Source organism: Schistocerca piceifrons, chromosome 1 (genome assembly GCF_021461385.2).
Source record: "Schistocerca piceifrons isolate TAMUIC-IGC-003096 chromosome 1, iqSchPice1.1, whole genome shotgun sequence".
Lineage (NCBI taxonomy): Eukaryota > Metazoa > Arthropoda > Insecta > Orthoptera > Acrididae > Schistocerca > Schistocerca piceifrons.
In genome coordinates, this window is record NC_060138.1 from 1,070,360,160 (window position 1) to 1,070,386,395 (window position 26,236).

The 26,236-nt window shown below is 41.4% G+C and overlaps 1 protein-coding gene across 5 annotated transcripts in view; it reads left to right on the top strand.

Annotated features, from left to right (window-relative positions):
• LOC124759419 (solute carrier organic anion transporter family member 74D-like) overlaps positions 1–26,236 on the top strand; it is a 225,265-nt gene that overhangs the window by 186,226 nt on the left and 12,803 nt on the right. For all 5 annotated transcript variants that reach the window (XM_047249096.1, XM_047249093.1, XM_047249092.1 and 2 more), the window contains 2 exons: positions 7,442–7,589; positions 23,249–23,442. In XM_047249096.1, the coding sequence (XP_047105052.1) occupies positions 7,442–7,589; positions 23,249–23,442 (342 nt within the window). The remainder of the gene's footprint in view (positions 1–7,441; positions 7,590–23,248; positions 23,443–26,236) is intronic.

Here is a 26,236-nt window from a genome sequence, read left to right on the forward strand (position 1 = left end):
GAAGATGTAATGATATTTTGTTGTTTACTTAATTTGTGAAAAATTAAGGTATAATTTAGGAACACACCCAGTCCTCAATTATTGCTCAGTGGAGAGTGACAGACGCCCAAAGTCGTGTTGCCCTAACTCTTTTGAGCAGTGTATTATAATCTATATACAGAATTAAGTTTGCATGAAACCGTCAGAGCGCGAATCCTCTTCGGATTTGTTCGTTCTTTAATTACTTTTTCTCATACTGATTCATGATCGATACGAAGGACTCGATCATCAACAGTTTCAAATCCTGGGCCAGTAGTGAACAGATTTTCTGCTCGTGTTTTACGACTTAGTTACATGCGTTGTTTGTCATTCTTTACATTTTGTAAACAAATTGGAAGTTTATGTGTTACGCTTTTGCATTGTGAATCTGCTGTTCATACTTACTACGGCAGGTCACAGCGGAAAAATCTGTATTCACTTCGCGTACTGCGTTTCCCCATTTCATCTTTCAGGCTCATGCGTATCCAAGCATTTTTTTTACGCTCATTGCCATTTAGATATCAGTACCTTCATCAGAAGTTTTAGACGCACCTTTTACAATGTAAAATAAAGTAATTCATACGCGAATAACAGATGTTTTGTCGCTCTAATTCCAAGTAAATCGTATCAGCCACTGGAAACAAAAATAATTTCGACGAAGGACGTGCTTACCAAATAAGTATTGCAGCGAATTGTCGAAAGAGCTTTTGACACTAGTAAGGAGATATTTATGTTTCGTAGAATGCGGAAGCCTTAGCAGGTGCATTGCAAGATACGCATCGTTTCGCTACATGGTCGAGAATGAGATCCGAGAGGTCTTCATGAGAGCGAGAAGGTGCTAGCCGTTAAGACACTCAACATTCAATAGTCAAATGCGGCCTTTAAATACACACTCAGTCATTCTGTTAAGTCTTGCTATGGCTTCACTGAATCACGTCATGGGAATGGCGGAATAGTTGCTCAGTGAGAATTGGTGCTCTGTCGCATATAATCTGCATGTTGGGAGTCATTAAGCTGATAGTTTTCGCTCTGTGGGTCGATGCGCACTACACTGGCGCGACGCGGAGACGCAGCTGGGACTTCGCGCTGTTCCGGGTCACCCCGTGTTAATAAATGAAGCAAAGCAGACAGGTGGTGTGTCAGCGATACGTTCCTCCTTCGTCCGCGCCACGTCCGTTTGAAGTCGGGAATGGCACCACAAAGCGGCGAGTGGCGGAGTCGTCCAATTCACACGTTTCTGTTTTCATTCAAGTGTCAAATGCGGCGTCGCGCAATCTGGCAGATAACAAAACTGAACACGGAAATAGCATTCACTAGACTGATTTTGTAAGTTTCGGACCTGGCATCAAAATGCTTAAAACAGTTTTTGTGGAATCAAATCAATTTCTAAAAACTGTCGATTTCAGCGCAAGTCATAAGTGAAGCACCTAAACAAAGTTCTTGGAATATTATTGCAAATAAAACTTGATAAGCTACAATCGACTGTTTTTCTGGTTATGAGTGTATTCTCAAATGAAGTGGGCAGCGTTATAGGAAGCATGCCCAAAGATATTCTTCAGCATATCTTGGTGGTGACTGATGTGGTGCCGGCCGCTGTGGCCGAGCGATTTTTGGCGTTTCAGTCCGGAACCGCGCTGCTACTACAGTCGCAGGTTCGAATCCTGCTTCGGGCATGGATGTGTGTGATGTCCTTAGGTTAGTTACGTTTTAGTAGTTCTAAGTCTAGGGGACTTATGACCTCAGATGTTAAGTCCCATAGTGCTCAGAGCCATTTGAACCCATTTTGAACTGATGTGGTTCTAATTAAGGGATTGTTTTGTTTCCTCTTGGAGTATTGACTCATCGAAATCTTGACAATGTTCCATCGCAATTCGAGGTAACGCTGTGTGGCACATAAAAAATAGCTTGAATGGTAAGATTAATTTTGGAAGGGTTCCAGCAAATTATTATGTTTATGGTTCTTAATTTTTATGTCAGCATACGAAATGTGTAATATACTGATTTTCGTTCTCTTCATAATAATCTGCTGTTGAATATTCTTCCCTCGGTTGTCAAGTGATGCCGTAAATATGGTTTCATTACATTTCTGCCGATGTGGAATGCTCATTGGTCACGAAACGGAAAGGAATATTAAACGTTTTACTTGATAATAGAACTGTTTCCCGCAAATTATGATATTCTTGCTATCGAATCCTGCGCACTAGTCTCTCATAGTTTGCCTAGGAAGCTTTTCTCGTATAGCTATTGGCGACATGCAAATAGTCATGTCCTTCGCTATATACAAAGTCCATGCAAATTAATCACGCAAGTTCATATGGATCACAAGTCATGGCTCTTCTAGTGCTCTCTTCTAGTCCCTGTCTACTAGTGCGCGTCTTCTACTGTCCGGCCAAGGCTGGCGGGAGCGGTGCTTAAATTCTCTTCTTATAGAGGCCACTCCTGTCGTGCTGCGGTCCTAGTCAGCGTACTACTGGCTGACGTCGTCTCACAGCCCTCTCTGATGCATCGTTCCTGATCTTCGTGCCGGCGCTTGTCGTTACGCCAGAACACTTGCTGCAGAATTATACTGAAATGCTCGTCTATCGATGAAGCGTCTATATTCACCTATGTACACTACATCAACTAAACTACCTACCTCTGCGAATACTAACAACACATCTCAAAAGTATTCTTTAAAGCTCGCTAGGAAAGATATCGAAATTGGTTGTGTTTTTAATACTATGTGTTTTCCGCCCAATCTACCGATGCACTTGGGATAGGTGCATGGTGCATGGCAAAGGATGGATACTTCCTACTATTTGACTTCTTGTCTTACCGCTGTCCCTCACGTTCTTTAATGAATATGCACGTTTGAGACATCCTTAAGTATAGGGTGTACATGAAGTACGGGAACACTTTCAATTATTTATTGCACAAGAACTAAACATTGTACAGATGTCACACATATTGCATTTTGAAGAGAAACTCTGAAAGGTTTTTTTACAAACATTCGATATGCGAACCGTGAGTGACCCGGCAGATGTCAGTACGCTAATAGAATTCTTGCCATACCTGTCCCAGTATGGCATAGTCGACTGTGGCAGTCACTTCCCGTATTCTGTCCCTGAGCTCTGCTACATCACGTGGTAGAGGCGGTATATCTTTCATGTGTCCTCACAGAAGAAAGTCACACAAAGTGAGATCTGGTGATCGAGGAGGCCATTTCATAAACCGGCTGTCCCCTTCTGTAGCACGGCACCTGCACTCGCCATGTTTCCGACTAGTGATGAATATCGGCAAAATACCAAACTATGCTGTGGCGGTATGCATGAAAAAACACTTTCAGGGTTTCTCTCCAAAATTGAAAGTATCATGTCCAATATTATCTTTAAAAGTTAAAGTATCTAACCAAAATTGTTTCCTTTTTAATCAGTGAAAGTTGTTGTTGTTGTGGTCTTCAGTCCTGAGACTGGTTTGATGCAGCTCTCCATGCTACTCTATCCTGTGCAAGCTTCTTCATCTCCCAGTACCTACTGCAGCCTACATCCTTCTGAATTTCCTTAGTGTATTCATCTCTTGGTCTCCCTCTACGATTTTTACCCTCCACGCTGCCCTCCAATACTAAATTGGTGATCCCTTGATGCCTCAGAACATGTCCTACCAACCGATCCCTTCTTCTAGTCAAGTTGTGCCACAAACTTCTCTTCTCCCCAGTCCTATTCAATACCTCGTCATTAGTTATGTTATCTACCCATCTAATCTTCAGCGTTCTTCTGTAGCACCACATTTCGATAGCTTCTATTCTCTTCTTGTCCAAATTATTTATCGTCCACTTATCACTTCCATACATGCTACACTCCATACAAATACTTTCAGAAATGACTTCCTGACACTTGAATCTATACTCGATGTTAACAAATTTCTCTTCTTCAGAAACGCTTTCCTTGCCATTGCCAGTCTACATTTTATATCCTCTCTACTTCGACCCTCATCAGTTATTTTGCTCCCTAAATAGCAAAACTCCTTTACTACTTTAAGTGTCTCATTTCCTAATCTAACTCCCTCAGCATCACCGGACTTAATTCGACTACATTCCATTATCCTCGTTTTGCTTTTGTTGATGTTCATTTTATACTCTCCTTTCAAGACACTGTCCATTCCGTTCAACTGCTCTTCCAAGTCCTTTGCTGCCTCTGACAGAATTACAATGTCATCGGAGAACCTCATAGTTCTTTCTTCTGAGATAAGTCGTAAGGTCAGTATTGCCTCACGTGTTCCAGTATTTCTACGGAATCCAAACTGATCTTCCCCGAGGTCGGCTTCTACTAATTTTTCCATTCGTCTGTAAAGAATTCGCGTTAGTATTTTGCAGCTGTGGCTTATTAAACTGATTATTCGGTAATTTTCACATTTGTCAACATCTGCTTTCTTTGGGATTGGAATTATTATATTCTTCTTGAAGTCTAAGGGTATTTCACCCGTCTCATACATCTTGCTCACCTGATGGTAGAGTTTCGTCAGGACTGGCTCTCCCAAGGCCGTCAGTAGTTCTAATGGAATGTTGTCTACTCCCGGGGCCTTGTTTCGACACAGGTCTTTCAGTGCTCTGACAAACCCTTCACGCAGAGTCATATCTCCCATTTCATCTTATCTACATCCCCTTCCATTTCCATAATATTGTCCTCAAGTACATATCCCTTGTATAGACCCTCTAAATACTCCTTCCACCTATCTGCTTTCCCTCCTTTGCTTAGAACTGGGTTTCCATCTGAGCTCTTGATATTCATACAAGTGGTTCTCTTTTCTCCAAAGGGCTCTTTAATTTTCTTGTAGGCAGTATCTCTCTTACCCCCAGTGAGATAAGCCTCTACATCCTTACATTTGTGCTCTAGCCATCCCTGCTTAGCCATTTTGCACTTCCTGTCGATCTCATTTTTGAGACGTTTGTATTCCTTTTTGCCTGCTTCATTTACTGCATTTTTATATTTTCTCCTTTCCATGTATACAGCCTTCTTTTATGATTCTTGAACCAACTGTTAGCTATGATTAAGCTGTGCTCTGTGCAAAATTCTACCAGGCGGCTTCCTCTTTCATTTCTTAGCCCCAATCCATATTCACCTACTACGTTTCCTTTTCTCCCTTTTCCTACTACCGAATTCCAGTCACCCATGACTATTAAATTTTCGTCTCCCTTCACTATATGAATAATTTCTTTGATTTCATCATACATTTCTTCAATTTCTTCATTATCTGCAGAGCTTGTTGGCATATAAACTTGTACTACTGTAGTAGGCGTGGGTTTCGTGTCTATCTTTGCCACAATAATGCGTTCACTATGCTGTTTGTAGTAGCTTACCCGCACTCCTATTTTTTTATTCATTATTAAACCTACTCCAGCATTACCTCTATTTGATTTTGTATTTATAATCCTGTATTCGCCGGACCAAAAGTCTTGTTCCTCCTGCCACCGAACTTCACTAATTCCCGCTATATCTAACTTTAACCTATCCATTTCCCTTTTTAAAATTTCTAACCTACCTGCCCGATTAGGGGATCTGACATGGCACGCTCCGATCCATGGAACGCCAGTTTTCTTTCTCCTGATAACGACGTCCTCCTGAGTAGTACCCGCCCGGAGATCCGAATGGGGGACTATTTTACCTCCGGAATACTTTACCCAAGAGGACGCCATCATCATTTAATCATACAGTAAAGCTGCATGCCCTCGGGAAAAATAACGGCTGTAGTTTCTCCTTGCTTTCAGCCGTTCGCAGTACCAGCACAGCAAGGCCGTTTTGGTTAGTGTTACAATGCCAGATCAGTCAATCATCCAGACTGTTGCCTCTGCAATTACTGAAAAGGCTGCTGCCCCTCTTCAGGAACCATACGTTTGTCTGGCCTCTCAGCAGATACCCCTCCGTTGTGGTTGCACCTACGGTACGGCTATCTGTGTCACTGAGGCACGCAAGCCTCCCCACCAATGGCAAGGTCCATGGTTCACGGGGGAAAGTATCAAAGATAAAATTGTTCCAAAATAATTATTCAACAGACCTGCATCTGACTGTGTCTGCAAACTCGTTTCGTGCACTCCTCCATTTTGCCAGTAATGAAACCTGTATTTGACTCAGCAATCAAGTTTGAGCGAGTAATGCCATTTGTGCAATGGCATTAAGATGGTACTGAAAAATTAACTTTTGGCCCTGATGTTTACTTAATGAAATTATAGCTTGATTTGAATAATGCCACTTGTGCAATGGCATATAATTAGTTATCTGAAATAACTTTGCTCTGATAACTTTAGTTATACCAAAATCGATTTCAAACAATGAACAGCACATATATATTGCATAGAGGCCGCATTTTCTTTACCTTCTTTCATTTGGTGGGTAACTTTACTTTACTACTCATTTTCATATTCAATACAAGCAACAGATATGGATTATGATTCAGACTGTTAGATTTAAACACAATGTTGATCTGTCTCTCTCTCTCTCTCTCTCTATATATATATATATATATATATATTGTGCTGTAAAAACGTTGGAAATGGTAGTTTTTGTATATGACTTAAAATTTTAACTATATATATATATATATATATATATATATATATATATATATATATATATATATATAGCACAAATCACTCTTACAAAAAATTTTTACAAAACGCTTACTGCGTCAAAACTTGGACATACAAATCCTAACTCTGAACATTATTTAACGAAAACCATTTTGAAATCATTTTATAGCTTCTCCCATTAACGTGCTAAAGTTTGCTCGATATACAACCTGAAAACTGCGTAGCGCGAATCCTACCTTAAAGCTGTCACCACACGTCTGCTTCCTCCGGGCACATAGCTGCGATTACCAAGTTTTTTACTGTGCGCGCCCGGCTCTCTTAACCATCAAAGATCCTCCTACTCAAAGATATTATACTCGTTTCACCTTGCGGTTGGCAACTATCGACTTTATTTTCTGGATCTACCCTGATCAGACCTTAGCACATACCTTTCAAAATGACATATGTATGATATCTGTACAATGTTTGGTTCTCGTCCAATTAATAATTGAAGGTGTTCCCGGACTTTATGTACATCCTATATTGAGCAAATGAACATAGTTCTACTGCGAATATGCCATATTTCTTCCTTTTTTTCAATTATAATGCTGCTGTATATTTACCAATTGCGAAAGATACAGTGCATCGCTATCTTGATTTGATGGAGAGGACAAATTTGTACACTATTCCGTAGAACGACCACCTCGTGTCTTCTGGCAGAGCCAATGCTGCCTGATTTAGCCACGCTGTGTCCGCACAACGTCCTCGCCCCACAGTTGACGGACATCAGCGCCATGACGTTTCCGTGTGCACTGCTCCTAGAGGCTTTATTTTAAATGAGACATAGGTGATCAGATTTTCGTGACTGTATACGTGTTGCAGGCTGTCCGAGGTGACGAAGTGCAACGCGGACTGCAACTGCGACTACGTGCCTTACGCCCCCGTGTGCACCGCCGACGGCCGCACCACCTTCATATCGGCGTGCCACGCCGGCTGCGGCAACTACTATATCAACGACAACGGCACCAAGGTGAGTGTCTGCCATCGTATTACAGTACACAGCGGGCTGAAAGTGACCGCTGCGTTTCCATTGCTTGCTGCTGTTGGTAACAGATAGTATGATGCATGGTGGGAGGCGAACACGACTAATCACGAAACGGGTCTTGCTAGCCCATCACAGCAGTTAAATAGAAGAACCAATGAAAGGAAGTAAAAGAAAGGTTCAAGAGTGGGATTAAAATTCAAGGTGAAAGGATATTAATGATAAGATTTGCTGATGATATTGAGGTCCTCAGTGAAGGTGAAGAAGAAATACAGTCTGCTGAATGGAATCAATAGCCTAATGACTGTAGAATACGGATTGAGAGCAAATCGTAGAAAGACGAAAGTAATGAGAAGTACTCTACTCGCCATTAATATTGCTACACCACGAAGATGACGTGCTACAGACGCGAAATTTAACCGACGGTAAGAAGATGCTGTGGTATGAAAATGATTAGCTTTTCAGAGCTTTCACACAAGGTTGGCGCCGGTTGCGACGCCTACAATGTGCTGACATGAGGAAAGTTTCCAACTGATTTCTCATACACAAACAGAAATTGACCGGCGTTGAATGGTGGAACGTTGTTGTGATGCCTCGTTTAGGAGGAGAAATGGGTACCATCACGTTTCCGATTTGATAAACGTCGGATTGTAGCCTATCAGGATTGCGGTTTATCGTATGGCGATATTGCTGCTCGCGTTGGTCGAGATCCAATGACTGTTAGCAGAATATGGAATCAGTGGGTTCAGGAGGGTAATACGGAACGCCGGGCTGGATCCCAACGGTCTCGTATCACTACCGGTCGAGATGACAGGCATCTTATCCGCATGGCTGTAACGGTTCGAGCAGCCACGTCTCGATCCCTGAGTCAACAGATGGCGACGTTTGCAAGACAACAAACATCTGCACGAAAAGTAAGACGACCTTTGCAGCTGCATGGACTATCAGCTCGGAGACCATGGCTGCGGTTACCCTTGACGCTGCATCACAGACAGGAGCGCCTGCGATGGTGTACTCAACGACGAACCTGGGTGCACGAAGGGCAAAACGTCATTTTTTCGGATGAATCCAGGTTCTGTTTACAGCATCATGATAGTCGCATCCGTGTTTGGCGACATCGTGGTGAACGCACATTGGAAGCGTGTATTCATCATCGCCATACTGGCGTATTACCCGGCGTGGTGGTATGGGGTGCCATTGGTTACACGTCTCGATCACCTCTTGTTCGCATTGACGGCACTTTGAACAGTGGACGTTACATTTCAGACGTGTTACAACCCGTGGCTCTATCCTTCATTCGATCTCTGCATTTCAGCAGGATAATGCACGACCGTATGTTGCAGGTCCTGTAAGGGCCTTTCTGGATACAGAAAATGTTCAACTGCTGCCCTGGCCAGCACATTCTCCAGATCACCAATTGAAAACGTCTGGTCAATGGTGGTCGAGCAACTGGCTCGTCACAATACGCCAGTCACTACTCTCGATGAACTGTGGTATCGTGGTGAAGCTGCATGGGCAGCTGTACCTGTACACGCCATCCAAGCTCTGTTTGACTCAATGCCCAGGCGTATCAAGGCCGTTATTACGGCCAGAGGTGGTTGTTCTGGGTACTGATTTCTCAGGATCTATGCACCCAAACTGCGTGAAAATGTAATCACATGTCAGTTCTAGTATATTATATTTGCCCAGTGAATACCCGTTTATCATCTGCATTTCTTCTTGATGCAGCAAATTTTAATGGCCAGTAGTGTAGCAGAAATAAGAACAGCGAGAAACTTACCATCAGAATTGAAGATCGCGACGTAGACGAAGTTCAGGGAATCTGCTACCTAGGCAGGAAAATAACCCATGACATACGGAGTTAGGTGGACATAAAAAGCAGATTAGCATTAGCAAAAAGGCTATTCCTGGACAAGAGAAGTCTACTAGTATCAAACATAGGCCGTAATTTGAGGAACAAATTTCTGAGGATGTACGTTTGGAGCACGGCATTGTATGGTAGTGAAACATGGACTGTGGGTAAAGCGGAAAAGAAGACAATCAAAGCATTTGAGATGTGGTGCTACAGAAGAATGCCGAAAATTAGGTGGACTGGTAAGGCAAGGAATGAGGGGATTCTCTGCAGAATCGGCGGGAGAGGGAATATCTGGAAAACACTGACAAGGAGAGAGGACAGCGTGATAGGACATCTGTTACGACATCAGGGAATAACTTTGATTCTCGTAGAGGGATCTGTAGAGGGTAAAAACTTTGGAGGAGGGCATACATTGGAATATACCTAGCAACTAATTACAGGCGTGTTTCACGTGCTACTCTGACGTGAGAAGGTTGGCACAGGAGAGAAATTCGTAGCGGGCTGCATCAAACTAGTCAAAAGTCTGATGACTCAAAAATAAAAAAAGTAATTGTTTCCACCCCAAACACCTCCTCGGAGAATACGATCCATTATGGAAAAACGTTTCTGATAAAATTGGCTGAAAATATGTGATAATCTATGCTCTCAGGTCGCACCCTAACCACCACCTCGGAAACTGAAACACATACCGAAAAAATAGCGAAATGTTTGTGACATCATGACTGTAATTTCATTCTTGCTCGTTTCTCTCGCAACGATGAAAGATGTGCTATTAGATCCCAATGCAACCACAACTTTGAAAGTCGTGACCTGTTCTGAAGAAACAAACATTTGCGACAAGCAAGAGTATTCATTTCACTGTTGCTCATCTCACTCGCAGGAACTGAAGTTGTGCTATTAGGACCGAACCACAGCCTCGGAAATTGTGACAAATTCTGATCTGTTCCATTCCATTGCACTCCATTGCAGTCCATTCCAATCCATTTCCATTCAATTCGTTTCCAGTTTCTGCCATCTCATTCTGATCTGCTCCTTTCCATTCCCATCCATGCCATTCTACACTGACCTGTTTAGAAACATTACACTGGAAAACGGTTACAGTGGAAAATGGTTACACTGGGAAATGGTTATACTCGAAAGTGTTTACACTGGAAAATTACCCCCAGTAGCCGACATCTCCATCCCTTTCCATTGGCTGACACCCCCAGTAGCTGACACCTCAGCAGCAGATACACACACATACACACTGTTAGCTATAGATGTTACAATACAGATTTAAGCTCCATTAGCTACAGTCACTGTCAAGTTACGACACATACATTGGCAAATTACGGCATATACACGGTCAGTTTCTGGTTTTAGAATGGTAGTTCAATTCTGGAAGCCTATGTTTGTGTGTCAACTACCACTGTCTTGTCTGCTTAGAATTGTAGTTCCCACTATGCGATAACGTAAGTCAGCATTATCGGCAGAGGATAACAAACGTTTGTATTTCAATATAGAAGTAACAGTCTAGCATGAAAGTGGGTAGCTGAAAGCACAACAACCGTTATTTCTTACCTGTGCGAAGATGTGTTCTACTTTTCAATAAACTATTTCATCAAAGTATAATTTACTTTCCATGGTGGAACAACACAAGTAAAAGTTGCCGAATGGTTTATATTACCTGACAAAGTCGCTATAATGTTGAGCGACTTTCAAAGTGGTGAGCAGAAAGCATAGCATTTATTACCTATATGAGTGTTTATCGCTACTGTTCACAGTCATTTATTACCTACAAGAAAGCTTATTTATATTGTTTAGTAGACTTTTTCATCAAAGGGCGGTATACTGCACTGTGTGACAGGAGAAGACGATAAATGTTTTCAATTGCCAGATGAACCTTAGTATGGGGGATCATTATAATGGTTAGTTGACTTTGATATCGGTTGTAGAGACGAGTTTGTGCTGAATTTAGACACGGGAATAACATCGTTTACTCTGATAATTCTCATTGGCAAATGCACTTGAAGCTGTAAGTTGGGTCACAGTAGTGCCGATGTATGTTTTACAAAGTTAGAGAATCAATGTTTCAACATTTTTATGAAGTTAATGCATGGAATAGCGATCGAACAATGCTTACTGAGTAACCTATAATTTATTTGAGTAGTGCCAATAAGCGAGCCACGTATTTTTTTGATGAGTATTACAGACAGTTCAGATATGGAAATATTTGACTGGAGTGTCCATTGTGCTTTCAAACTGTGGTACAAGAATTGAACTACAGATGTTCACAAGTGCTGTTAATTGTAAGTTTTTATCTGTGGTGCCAAAAAAAATACGAGCCCGCTTATTTTTTGGTCTTACGCAACAATTACGTTACGACAGTAACATCACATCTGTTTTGTACTCAAAGTCTTACATACTTTGAGAAATAATCTTTTTTTATTGCAAAGTTCGAATTTATATTTGCGATTAGAGATCTTCTATTATACTTGTGTATTGCAAAAAGTAACCTATGTTTGTTTTTGTACTCGAAATTATGAGGTATTTTGATAAATATTTTTTGTCCAAAGATTGTTACCAACCTTTCACCTTTGTCTTGTCCCACCACGATCAATGGCTATGTTTTATTTCTGTCTTCTTCCATCACTGTCTTTATTGTGTCGTTCTGTATGTAAAAAATTTGTGTTGTGAAATTATCCATATGTATGACTAAAACATGCATTATAAGTGATACGTTGCAATAAAAATCATGTCAAAACCTCTTATTCCTTCCTTCCGCCAATGGTGTTTGGTCAGTTAGCTTGTCTTTTGGCTATGTTATGTTTTTTCCCAACATGTATTTTGATTTGATTTTTGATATTGTTTAGTAGTTTATTATGGGATATACAATCTACAAACGTTTTAGAGAGACTTGGCACCATAGATGTGGTTGTTAAATGTTGCAGCCTTCCTCGAAAGCCAGATTTGAGCATAACCTCAACTTAGTGTAGTTGAAATGCAAATACAAAGCAATATTAGCTTGTCACTGACATCGATTATATTTTTCTATTGTAGAACATTACGTATTATCTTCTTCCCCCACTAAAATGAAGCTTGGTGGTGTGAAGAATTATTGAAAACCTTGTAAAACTATCAATAACATATACCTCAAATCGAAATGGCAACACTCTTTCCATATTTTGGCAGATATTTTGTATATGGACTTACCATTTTAACACACGGAATAAGTACTGTGTGTATTGCTGACAGATTTTTTGACAAGCTGTCGAATTAATATTGAAATAAACATTCGTTGCTGACGAAGTTTACCAGACATTTTAGTTGTATTAATACTGTGACATTTACCACACATCATGGGACAATTTAGCTTTGGAAATGTTTATCTTGTGGGTCCACTGTCTGTTACACGCAGCGTAGGCCTACAGTGGAATTAATTGTATTCTTCCAGTAGTTGGCAGTAATTCAGAATACCTATTAGTCCGCGACAGTCTTGCTGCTTTAGGCTTCGTAGGGTGTGATTTAGTAAATGGCCTCATTTAAGCCTAAACGAGATATATCAACTGTATGTTTAGCGTGTTATCTTTTAGCCACCCGTATTTGCAACTGTTTAGACATGGAAATAGCACTGGGGCACTTAATTTGCGAGTCAAAGGTCCTGTTTTAGACACCAGATTTGATGTGTAGGTGTGTATATATATATATATATATATATGCGTATGTGTCTGTCAGTGTGTGCGTATGGAGATAAATATTGCATTTTCTGTGTTGCTGATGTTTCTCTTCTGACAGTTCTGTCTTGGAAAGAGCACTGTGAAACTAAGTAGCATTGTAGACTGATTCAGTTGTGAAAAATATTTACTTTGAGCACCAAGTATGGTACAGAGATTGAAGTATGGACTTTCCCAAGTGCTACTTAACCTGTATGCTTATGGCGTAAACACTGTGTGCGTGCGTGTGTGTGTGTGTGTGTGTGTGTGTGTGTGTGTGTGTGATACTGATGGATTTTTATATGTGGAGATATGTAAGATAGACCCATTTACAAAAATTTTGAGTAGATACTTCTGTATATGGCGCAATAAATTCACATCTTTGAGATATGTTCGAGCACAGCCAAGACGGATGCTCTGGGGCAACATTGTGATTGGCTGTTTCTATTTAATAGCCACTAAAATTCGAAGCTGTAATTTGCTCTTTCGTTTCAATAGCAGGTAAAATAATAAGCTCAGATTTTTGGAGAGGGGACAGAAGGAATAGGGTTGAGAGAGCAGGAGGAGGGAAAGGGGATGGGTTACAAAGCACCTAATTTTGAAAAAAAACCACATTACATTCATTTCTCTACAATAGTTCTAGCACATAAGCAGGAGTCGGGTAATAGGGTAGAATGCTCCAGATTTTGTGGTGTACATATTGATGCAAACCTGATCTGGAAGAAGTACATTACTGAGCTCCTCAAAGAATTAAGTTCAGCTACGCTTGCTCTTCGTACAGCTGCTAATCTTGAAAACAAACGACTTAATCTACTGTCTTACTTCACATTTTTCGACTCAATGCTGTCTCATGGAATAATGTTCTGGCGGAATTTACCACTTAGAGAGGAAGTACTGATTACACAAAAGCAAGCAGTAAGAGTAATAGGCAGTATTCACCTGCAGTCGTTCTGTAGGTACACCTTCAAGGAGTTAATTATTTGAACTATACAATCGCAAATGAAATTCGTTATGCATCATCCATTGCAATATGAAACAAGTGATGTCCACACCTACAACACTGTAGGGAAAAATGACCTTTGTTACCCATTGTTCAGTGGCTCAGAAAAGAGATCAATATACAGCAACAAAAATTTTTGATTATTTGCCCGATAACATAAAATGCTGACAGGAACCAAACCAAGTTTTAAATCTAACCTAAACTCACTTCTCTGGGACAACTCCTTCTACTGCGTGGACGAATTTTGATCAAAAACTGGTAGCCTGTAAAAAAATTTTAAAAATTATTTTTTGTGTGCTGTTGCGTTAGTAGGAATAAAAAAATTATGTGATCATTTATGTTAACACCAATCATGTTTACATATCTTGTAAAGAAACTAATTCCACATAATTTCGATAAATAATCATTGAAATGGTCCACAGAACATGCATCTAACTAACTGAGAACTGGGCTACCCGACCGACCTTGAATTTCTTGAATTCTTTGTAACTAACCACTCTATTGTACTTTTTTAGTTTCCCACCAGCTCCACACTCGTCTTACATTTTTCAGTTCACTTCAGTGACAAAATGTACCAGATTCAGCTGGAGTACTTTTGTCGTCTACAGAAGCAAACAAACGTGAGAATTTCATAAGCACAATATGTCTACTAGTGTAGCTTTGTATTTCTAACGAGATCATAGGAACTTGTTCCGATGCACAGAGAACTCTCAAGCGAGGACCATTAGATGGCGGCCGGCACGCACTGCTTCTAGGACGATCTCTTGAGTGACAGTGGTTCGCAGACGGGTAGCCGGCCAGGAATTCTGTCACAAAAGCGCTTCTGTTACTGGCGCACTAGAAACAGATATAAATTGTGACTGTGCTTACATAAGACACCAACATTTAGCTCTACGATGGAACAATAGTAGAGTGAGTGGCTTCGAACGCTGGACTTAATGACACAGTCCATTAACTTTTATTAATTGAGGTTGTTTTGACCTAGCTGACATCCGAGTTAATGTTTGAATAAACTTTAAAATTCGGAGTCTTAGTCACTCTAATTTAAATGGTTAACCGGTTTTAGCTCTACAGTCTCCGTGAGATTTTCAAAACCCAGTCACACCTAGGACGCTATTTTCATATTAAGTTTCTTCACGACAAATTCAACATCAAGAAAGAGCTACTAACTCTATAAACTTATTCACAGACTCATCAGCTTCTGATTCTATTTCTTCTGTAGCACCTTTCACCTATTTCAACATGTCGTACATGTTTACAGGTTTGTTAACACTTATCTTCACTTTGACGGTAACCGCTTCTTTGAAACTGTATAATTCTATCGAAATTTGCGTTTATGTTACTGCAGTCGTCAACACTTCAATACAATGAACTTTTTTTGCCTTTTGTTTCTGCGATTAAAGAATTTGCCCAGTCAAGAATGATGCTCGTCGACATTTGTAATAGCCTCTGAGGACCACAATGCGTGTATTTCTACTACTCAGTTCCTCAAACAGACGACGAATGATACCAAACGGCTATTTTCGGTTACTTCAATGAACCCTAAGTGATATTTGTCCCTCAAATCGTCGAAACCGTAGATAAATGAAGCACAAAGCAAGTAACATGTGTGATACACGTTCACTGAATGCTCAATTACGAATGTACTGTTACGCAAACAAATAAACTGTAAGCTAGGTATTGTCGCAGATTTAAAAACAGATTACAGGCTTGGAAGAAAAATATACGGAGATCCGAAATAAAAAGAGCTTGTTTATGTTTTCCTAGGGAAGAAAGTAAATGCGTTCGATGCCGTCAGTGCTGCGTTTGCAATATCTGGCAGATTTCCAGAGACACCTACTTCTTCTCACTAAAATATTAACCGAATACCTTTTATGTAACTGCGTGTTAATTAACAAATTCTCGCATCTGCTCTCAGAAGCATTCACATATACCTCGGCTTGAGTACTTTCTAAACTGGGATCGTCAACTGTTTTTCTGTTTGGCACTATTAATAGAGGAAAAGAGGTAGTTACGGAAGACTGTTTTGTTTTTATAAATGGCTCATAGCTAAAAAAAATGGTTCAAATGGCTCTAAGCACTATGGACTTCACATCTGAGGTCATCAATCACCTAGAGTTAGAACTACATAAACCTAACTAAACTAAGGACATCACACGCTCCCATGCCCGAGGCAGGATTCGAACCTGCGACCGTAGCAGAAGCGTGGTTCCGGACTAAAGCGGCTAGAACCGCTCGATCACAGCGGCCGGCTAGCTATCCAAAATACAGGTTTTAACAAAGATTTATTGGAAAATTTTCTGTTCTACTTACTTTCGTATTTATGTCATTCACAAACAAAATGAATAACAAACTTTTAGGAAACTGGAAAAATTGTCATTCACAAATAAAATGAATAACATTTTAGGAAACTGGAAAAATTTTGAGGGTTACAGAATAGCGATTGAGATATGGAGTACTAGAAACAGTATTCCATAAGTGGCAATCAGGATATTTTCATGGGCCTACGTTTTGCACTGGATACGTTGTATACAGGTTTTCCCCTAAATATCATCGGAAAATTTTGCCCCACAAAAGAAGCGTGTTGTATTGCCACTTACTTGTTGAGTATGCTTTCTGACCCCATCTTCATCAGTGAGTGGAGTCTTGCACTCTACTATGTCTGAACCACTAGAATCTGGAGTTGCGGCTTTCTCTTCTTTTCCAGCTCCTTTGAGTGACGATTCCCAATTCTTTCTGTAGAGTGAATAAGTGAAGCAATGTGCTGGACCGTTGGCATTCCCGTCCTGGTAATAGCTCCCATATATTAACCTCACTCTGTAACCAATAAAAATTCAAATATATCACCTAATGCCACATGAAAGCTTTAAAAGACGAACTTAATAAATTAATATCTGACACTCTTCTGAAGATCAAATAAAGGTTTCAAGTCTGTAAAAATTTCGAATCCTGTCAATATGAATTATCAGCTCTCGCAGATATACACCAAACTCTAAGAACCATCAGCCAAGCTATGACATCAATATAGTCTCCGAGGAGTTAGTTTAACTGTCACCAGCAGATTTCATAACGAAAATTAGTGGTATGCCCTGGCTTTCTACCTATTCCATAACCACTTCCTTTTCTCTTGCTGAAACTAATCTTTCAGGAAAGTCAAATTATACATTTAATACAACAGAAACATTTTAAAGTTGTAATCTGAGTTGAAAATATTTTTCAAGCTTGAAGTGTTTTTCTATGGAAAAGGTTGCCCCTCAAAAGTTAAGCTGAAGGTGAAAAGACATCGCCAGCTATCATCTTGGATGCTAACTGGATATCTTTTCAATCTATGTTCCCCCAGTTTTAGGAAAATTTAACACAGGTATGAAAGAGCACTGAAAGCTGTTACTTTCGGATGAACAGCTCGACGAAACCAATGAAGACTCGTTGGGATTTTCCCTGTCATTATGGGCTGCTTTCATTTCTTCAAAAACATAATCCACACGCGCACAGAGTACAGTACCCACAGCTACACCATCGATGGTAACTGATTTCACTTCAAGTCTAGCAATGTTTCTTCTGAGTACTCCTCAAGCTGAATTATATAATACTATGTGAAAATGAACAGATGTAGAAATCAGGTTACCTTCCATTCAGAAAGCTGTTGCACTTAGCGACTGTTATATTGACTTAAGTATTCAATGAACTGTGGATGTAGGCCGACCAACAGGGAATTACATGCACTGAGCGAAAATAATAGTGCATTGAGAATTGCTAGCTTCTAGCCAAAATCTAGATCTACACAATAAAATTTTAAAAAAAATTAAAAAGGACGACTGATCGCTGCAGACTATAATTTACAAGTTGTAGAAATTACATCTCATCCTTATCAGTCTGTAAATAATACTTATGTATGTACGTACGTATCACACTGAACAAAGTACCACGCTACATGGCGTTACAAAAAAAAAATAAACTTTTTGTGTTGGTATGTTTAACGTCATTCACACACTTCCGTCATCTTAACATATTGCAATGAGTAGGTTCTCAGAAGGAGAAGCAACAGGAAGAAATTTGTATCCTGCTTTCTCAACGTAGCTAATAGTACATTCCTAAGTAAAAAAAGTAAAAAAGTAAACAATGCAGCATGAAGGAGTTATCCGAATGGACGGAAATCGGTAGATGTGCCGTACATGTACAGGCAAATGATGACAATTTCAGAAAAACTTGATGATTTATTCAAGAGAGAGCTTCACAAATTGAGCAAGTCAATAACTCACCGGTGAACGTCTGACCCGTACGCTAGCAGTTATTCCTCTTGGCACTGATTAATCTCTTGGGGATTTCGTGCCAAATTCTGCCCAATCAGTGATTTAGATCGTTGAAATCCGGAGCTGGCCCAGCCCATAATGCTCCAAACGTTCTCAATTAGAGAGAGATCCAGCGACCTTGCCGGCCAAGGTAGTGTTTGTCAAGCATGAAGACAAACACTTGAAACTCTCATCGTATGCAGGCGGGCATCATCTTCCTGAAATGTAAGTCCGAAATGACTTGCCATGAATGGCAACAAAACGGGGCACAGAATATGGTCGATGTACCGCTGTACAGTAAGGGTACCGTGGATGACAACCAAATGGGTCCTGCTATGAAAAGAAATGTCATTCCAGACCATCACTGCTGGATGTTGGGCCCTATGGCGATTATCAGGTAGGTATCCCACTGCTGTGCGGAGCGTCTCCACAGACATCTTCGCTGGTCATCAGGACTCATTTCGAAGCGGAACTCATTACTGAAGACAATTCCAGCCAGTGAGAGTCCACATCGAATGTGCCCCACATCGCTACTGCTGTAAACTGGCACAAGGGGAGCCTTGATGTCGCCTATTATTATCGCTTGTGGTCAATGAAGCACCAGTTTCACGTGGAATCGATGATAATGATAAATCCGGGGCTCTGAGTGCCTGTCTGTTGATTGCTCGGGCCTTAGAGTCTTTCTCCCTCTAGGTCGACCACTTTCTTCTTGACGTTGTGAACGACAGCGGTTTACCCATTCCAGCCAACATCGTCGATCAGCGTCGTCTCTCCTATTCAAATGTCGAGCGACTCGCCGATTACCCCAACTGCCTTCTTTGAGTTCATCGACACATCCTCTCTCAAATGCGGACATCTGCGTGTGTTATACAAACACCTGTCTGCGAAGCAGAGCTGCTGCCCAGCTGACCACGAGGAATGAAATTCGCAAAGACTTAATGCCTGTTACTGGCAAGTCCCCAGTTTACTATCTTCGCTAACTGCGCGATGAAACTGCGCTGCAGTGTCACACATTTATCCATCGGCCGCGAAAGTTCACAGTTTTGCATTTCGGTCGATACGTGAATCAGTATCATTTTGTGACGAATTTGCATAACTCCGTTGTGGAGCAAGATTTTTTTGTCAGAGTGTAGTTACTCCAAAGATTGGAAACTGTACAATTTGTGGAATTTGTATTCTTTTTGGGACAGCTCGCGAGAAACCACAGCTGAACAATGTTTGACATTTATAGCATTATACAGATGGTCCCAGTACTTCTCTTCCTTTTTCAGTTTCTTGAGCGTCAAATAATAATAAGCGATAACAACATCCTCTCAGAAGAGTTCACGATTGTAACCGAAACTTAAACAGAAATGTGATTCGTGTTGTCTTGTTGCCTGTCTTATGGCGAGCCGCATTGCACATCTTAACGCATATTCATCATCCCAGTGGGAACATAAGTGTCGCACCGACAAACATCGCATCGCAGACCTCTTTTTCAAGATGTCGTGCTGCATATCATGTCGTCTCAGGGTGATCCGAGCCTTAAAAAGAGCTGCAACAGGTTTTGAAAATATCGTGAGTATATGTACTTAAGACAGTGGAATGGATCTGCTACTCCAGGAATGTGGAACGAATAAATGAAAGATTATAACGTAATAGACAATAAAATCGGTGCAGTGACTTATTTAAGAATAAGGTCAATGTCTAGTTTCTGTGTAAACTTTTTCAACAACAACTGCGTCCTAATTTGTTCGTTTAGGAACTTTTAACTGTAAACATAAGCTCTGAAAAAAATAAACGATTGCTTCCATTACAAAATAATTATTTGTTTCGTTAGTGTGTGTCAGTTTCTGGACTTCAACACTGTCCATAAACTACGTCAAGTTCAAAATGGCTCGATGTACGCATTAGGAATGGACTAGGAATTTACTATAAATGTTCTCTTGCGCTCCTCTGAAAAAGGTGTACGACGTCTGACACGAAGTAAGACAGGCTTGTGCTACAAAATTTTCTTACCAAATACGTTCATTAGGTTGTGGTCACTTTCAGAATTGGACCCATTTGAGTCCGCAAATTTGACATTCATTCCTTTCATGGTCAGTACGTTCACGGATATGGTTTTACGCCAGGCTGTGCTGGAGGTTTTGCCGTCCGATGAAGGTCTAGAATATGTCTATAGCAAACTGCTGATCCACTGCGGCTGAAGCTATCAAACAGAATGTATTTTGTTGTAGCGCAAGAGCAAAGTCAAGGACGAAAAGTAGTAGTACACTAATAGTCCTATGCTCTGACAAATAATTCGTCAGTAACGTGGCCAGTCTCGTTTCTCATATATCACTTCATAATGTAGTAACTTATTTATGTTGATAGTAGCATCCCAGTTCTGCATTAGAATCGAGGAGTGTAATTTCAATGGTCGTTATAAAGGAAATATTTGGTCATACAAAAAGACGAACGAGTGCAATGCTAGTTCTTTTCTCCAAATTCTTAATATAACTGATCGTTCATTTGGCCACTTTGCGCTACGAAAACGCCGTCACAGTGAGAACAACGAGCTGAGGTTTGCACCAGGTTATATTTATTATTAGTGGGTTGTCTAACCGTGGAAAGTTAACGGCCTTGCCGCAGTGGTGGCATCAATCGCCGTCTGAAGACCGAAGTTAAGCACTGTCGGGTTTGGCTAACATTTGGATGTGTGACCATCCGGGTCTGTTGGCAAGAAGGGTGCACTCAGCCCTTGTGGGGCCAACTGAGGAGCTACATGAATGAAAAGTAGCGGCTTCAGTCACGAAAACTGACAATGACCAGGAGAGCAGAGTGCTGACCACATGTCCCTCCATCCCCGCATATAATGACGTTACCGTTTGAGGACGACACGGCGATCGATCGATACCCTTGGACCTTCTGAGACCTGTTCGGACGGTGGAGAGCTTAACCATGAAAAAGCTGTAGGACAGTCTAAGGGATCTTGACATCTAAGTCAGATTTATTTGCTCTAATGACTGACAGAAATCACAATAAAAACTACTGGAGAACGTAGTTTTCTAAAACTGAAATCTGATTATAAAATGACACTTACACTGTACGGTGGTGCCAAAAAGTATGGAAGATTGTTTGGAGAAAGCGAAACAGGACTTGTTTATCTGTACAATTGGCAAAATAACAATACAACACTCCACAAACTATAACCAAATTAAGCAGTACAAGTTGCATAGCAAAGTAAACAAGTAGCGAGCGGCTCAGAATAGAGATCATGCTACAGCAGTTACAACAATTTCATTTCACCAAAATCAGCAAACTGTGAGCCCATCGGCACCGAACAGTGGCCAGGAGCCGAATGACCATCGAGGGAGGCGGCGATCAAGTTATCACGAAAGGTAGATCTTCCTCCACAAGTCTCTACTTTAAAAAGAATCTATATATGGAGGGGACGACTCTATGCTTCCACTAATGAGCAGGACGAGAATTTCACTTATTTCATGTAAAAAAGAAAAACATGGGAATGCTGTAGAAACTTCCCACTCTTGCTATACATATGCACTTTAACAAATAAAACATTGATAATGGTATGGAGCAGTGTCATATCGAATGGCCATCTTCCTCACACCAAGCGCAATGGTGAGGCAACTGAAGTCGCTTAGGTACACCAAATTTGGAGCGAAAGCAACGGACATTTCCACACTGGTGATGTGACGTCTCAGTGTCTCGTCCTTTGATGTACAAACGGAATGGGCAAAATTATCATGCGGAACAATTCTCTGAAGATGGCAACGATGACGTGGCGCCTTCTGTTCAGGGCTACGCGAGGCGCCAGCTCTCCCGAAAAAAGCATGAAGCGGGCCACAGCCTCAATTCCGCGAAAACTGCCCAGCTCCCACGGGACGTTCGACCTTCCTAGTGAGATTCACTGACTGCCTCTTACCGAAAAAGCGGACCCAGAGACCACACTGGGAGAACACCTTACCAGTGAGAAAAACGCAAAGCTTTCTTCATAGCAAATGCGCCCAGCACACTCTAAATAAATCAGTGTCACGTAGCGAGGTTCAGCAAGTAGATACACTCAACGATCCCACGTATTGGTCCTCATGCCCAGAAGCAGTCAGCCAACTTTCTACTTCGAGATCAAAAAGCAATCCACGAAACTGTTTTAATATCTACAACTTTCAGCCAGTCAGTCTACAGGGCAGACTGTAGGCACCTTCGTTGGCCCTTTCCTTCTTCCTGAAAACAGAACATCTCCAGAAGACGTTGCTCACTACCAGTGCTTTTCATATGTTTCTTTCCAGGACGTGCTGAACAGTGCTGGCCGTCATGGAATGTCACAAGCCCGTAAGTCAGTCTACTAGACTCCGACCACAACCCATTTAGAAGGACTGTAGATAGCCTGACCCATCATCTCGAGGGTCTGGACAAGGCTTCCTCCCCGCAGATACCGAAAACCAGCACAAGCGTCCACGATAGCCAAAGGATAAATCAACGATATGATCTGTAAAGACATGTTGCATAAGGAGTAAATGTGTCTTGAGCTCTTCTGCCCTCCTTTTTAATCACAGCCAAAGGTATATCCTAACCGCAACCAACCCACGCCATAGTACTACAAGCAGGTAGAAGCAATGATGAAACATTTTTAATTCGCTACGTAGACGTCAGTGCCGTTAATTACAAAATGGTTCAAATGGCTCTGAGCACTATTGGACTTAACATCTGTGGTCATCAGTCCCCTAGAACTTAGAACTACTTAAACCTAACTAACCTAAGGACATCACACAACACCCGCGTTAATTACAGTCGAGAGACTAATGTTCTGAGTTTTCTGGTTGTTGTTGCAGGTGTACAGCGAGTGCTCGTGCGTGCCGCGGGGCAACGTGAACGGCTCTTGGGTCAGCGAAGGCGGCGGCGAGGTGCTGGCGGGGTCTTGCCCCGTCGACTGCATGCGGCCCTTCATCACCTTCCTGGCCATCGTCTGCTTGCTCAAGTTCGTCGGCTCCACCGGCCGGGCTTCCAACTTCCTCGTCTCTGTCAGGTGAGTCAACCACTTCTCTTACCGCAACTTCCATAGCGACATCCTCAGAGCGCTCTACAGATTGCAAGAGATCCCACCTGACGGTAAAACTTGATATCGCCTGTCTTTATTGTAAAGGAATTCTGCAGCTCTTGTTTGTATCGCCTGAGAAATATCGAAACATCAGATGTCTTCACGTAGTACACTTCATTGTCTTGGTGCTAATCAAGAGGAGAGATATTGTAGTTGACGGTTAGTAGCTGTAGACACACATCATGGCTCATTCTTCCTCTTGACAACGATCGCTGCTCTGAAATATCTGCTGGAGACTGAGTGACCCCGGAAGTTTAATATTCGGTCCTGATCCATTGATGGCACGTTGTTACAACTACATGTATCCACAATCTGGTCAAATGTATCCGACCACCTGCTAGTGAACATTATGTGGCTTAAACTCGGCTGTGGACACTTTCAGTGAGGTGGCTGAATGTGGAGGAATGGCAGCCCATTCACCCTCCGGAGCCGAATCCAGGGTAGGTAGTGATGTTAGTCGCTGGGGTCTGGAGCAAAGTCGACGTTCTAACTCATCTCAAATCTCTTCTATTGGATTCAGGCCAATTCATTTCAGGTCTGTTGTTATCCACAAATCATTACCTCACAGGTGCTTTAGAGTAGAGTGCAGTGCAATGCTGATACAGCCATAGTCTCTTAGCTGTTCGTCAACGGTACACAGTCTGCAATGTTGTGTTGATATCCTTCTGCAGTTAACCTTTTCTTAAGGGCAGTAAGGGGACTACCCCACGCTCCATACTGTAACACTACTTCCTCTGTACATCTACACATCTGTATCAGTACCCCGGAAGCCACCTAATGGTGTGTGACGAGGGGTACTTCTAGTACCACTAATTGATCCCTCCTACCCTGGTCCACTCCTGAATGGCGCGTATGAAGAATGACTGTCGGTAGGCCTATATATTGGCTCTAATTTCTCGAATTTTCTCTCCGTGCTCATTACCAGAGATGTATGTGCGACGAAGTAATATGTTGTCCGACTTTTCTCGAAAAGTGCTCTCTTGAAATTTCTGTAGTAGACATCCCCGTGATGCACAACGCCTCTCTTGTAACGCCTGATAATGTTGAGCATCCGTTAACGCTCCCCCACCGCCAAAACTATTTCAGACGACATACGCCACTCTTTGTTGGATCTGCTGTATCTCTTATAACAGTCCTACTTGGTAACAATCCCCTCCTCGAGAACAGTACTCCAGAATGGGCCAATCAAGCGCCGGTACTTCGCTGAACGTGTTACACATGACAGCCGGTAACGTTTTCTAGGAATTCGCTAAACCCAATCCCTTCCTTCAGACTGCCACAGGGTACAGGGTGATTCATCTCAGAGATCTCTCGTTTCCAGACATCCGCATCACTTAGCACTGATTACAAGAATGTGTGGTTTACATGGAGCTGCTCGATCACTGTATCCCATTTATTTATTTATTTATTGGGTTCCTGATGCATAGCCATTGTGCTATCTGGACTGCTGGCAGAACTTTGGAATTTCCGAGGGATTCGTTTTGCCGATTTATTGTGAATTTTTACAGCAACCTTCTGTTCTGGTCCACAGTCCGTGTCCACCAGTACACGATGTCTACGGGATCTCGGTTTAGTTATGGCTCTTCCTTCGAGTTTCCACTTCACACTCACGCCACCGACAGTCGGCTTTGGCGGCTTTATAAGTGTTGAAGTGTCCCTTGTGGATTTGTTAGGTGACATCCAATGACTAGTTCACGTTCGAAGTCGCTGAGCTCTCGTTGCCGACCTATTGTCTTGTTACTTCTTCTCTACTTGGTGCCCAATACTTCCCGCCTCCTTTTATCCTGGCAGGCTAACCTCTCGTGACATTCCGTATTACGTAGCTGTGTCCGTATATTTTTGATCAGATAGTGTATATCTGACTACCACAAGTGCAGCGAATAATACGACTGAAGTATAACCTAGATCACACACTCTCCTTCTCTGTTTGTGCGTCAGACGTCTCTCAGGATGAAACCAATACTTTATAAAACATAGGAAATATTATTTTAGTATGGACAAAAATTGAACATTATATCCACATAAAGCTAAGAAACGTTGCTTGGTGCCATGCACCGTCAAGCTTTAAAATCGTAACGTCTCATGACACGCTACAAAAGTTGTAAACTAAAAGTATAAAATATGCAGTGTAATCGTAAATCCTAAACAGTTAATAAAAAAAACACAGACAGTAGAAATTAGAGGGATAAGGGCGACAGGGGAGATGCAATATATAAATATTAATCGGAAACAGGAGCTTAATTGGAACCAAACATTGGCACCACACAGCCACGCCAAAAACAAATCCTGGAAAATATCGAAAAACCAAGTCCCCTGCGAGCGGTTCTGTTCATTCGAGATTCCATGTTACTTAGTATTAAAATACTTATAAATTTCAGTTTCTCCCAAAATGTCAAAGTCTAACGCTTCTGTCTCGGTGAGTAACTTCGTTAGAGATTTTTCAGTCATCTCGGAACGATGCTCTTATTACTGAAGTGACAACCCATAGCAGTAGTGTTTTTGTTACAGAGTTCTCTGAATAAGGTTAAAAATCACGCCCAGTCTGCCTAATGTATTTATATTCTGTACTGCCTATATGTCGGCTTTTATGCCATTATCAAGTACAATAGTAAAAGTTCTTGGATCATTAACCTGTCACAGCTGTTAAAATATTCCAAAATACAATGAAACAAAATAAAATAAGAACAAAAAATTATACAATAGCATGACTGTGGCTCATCAT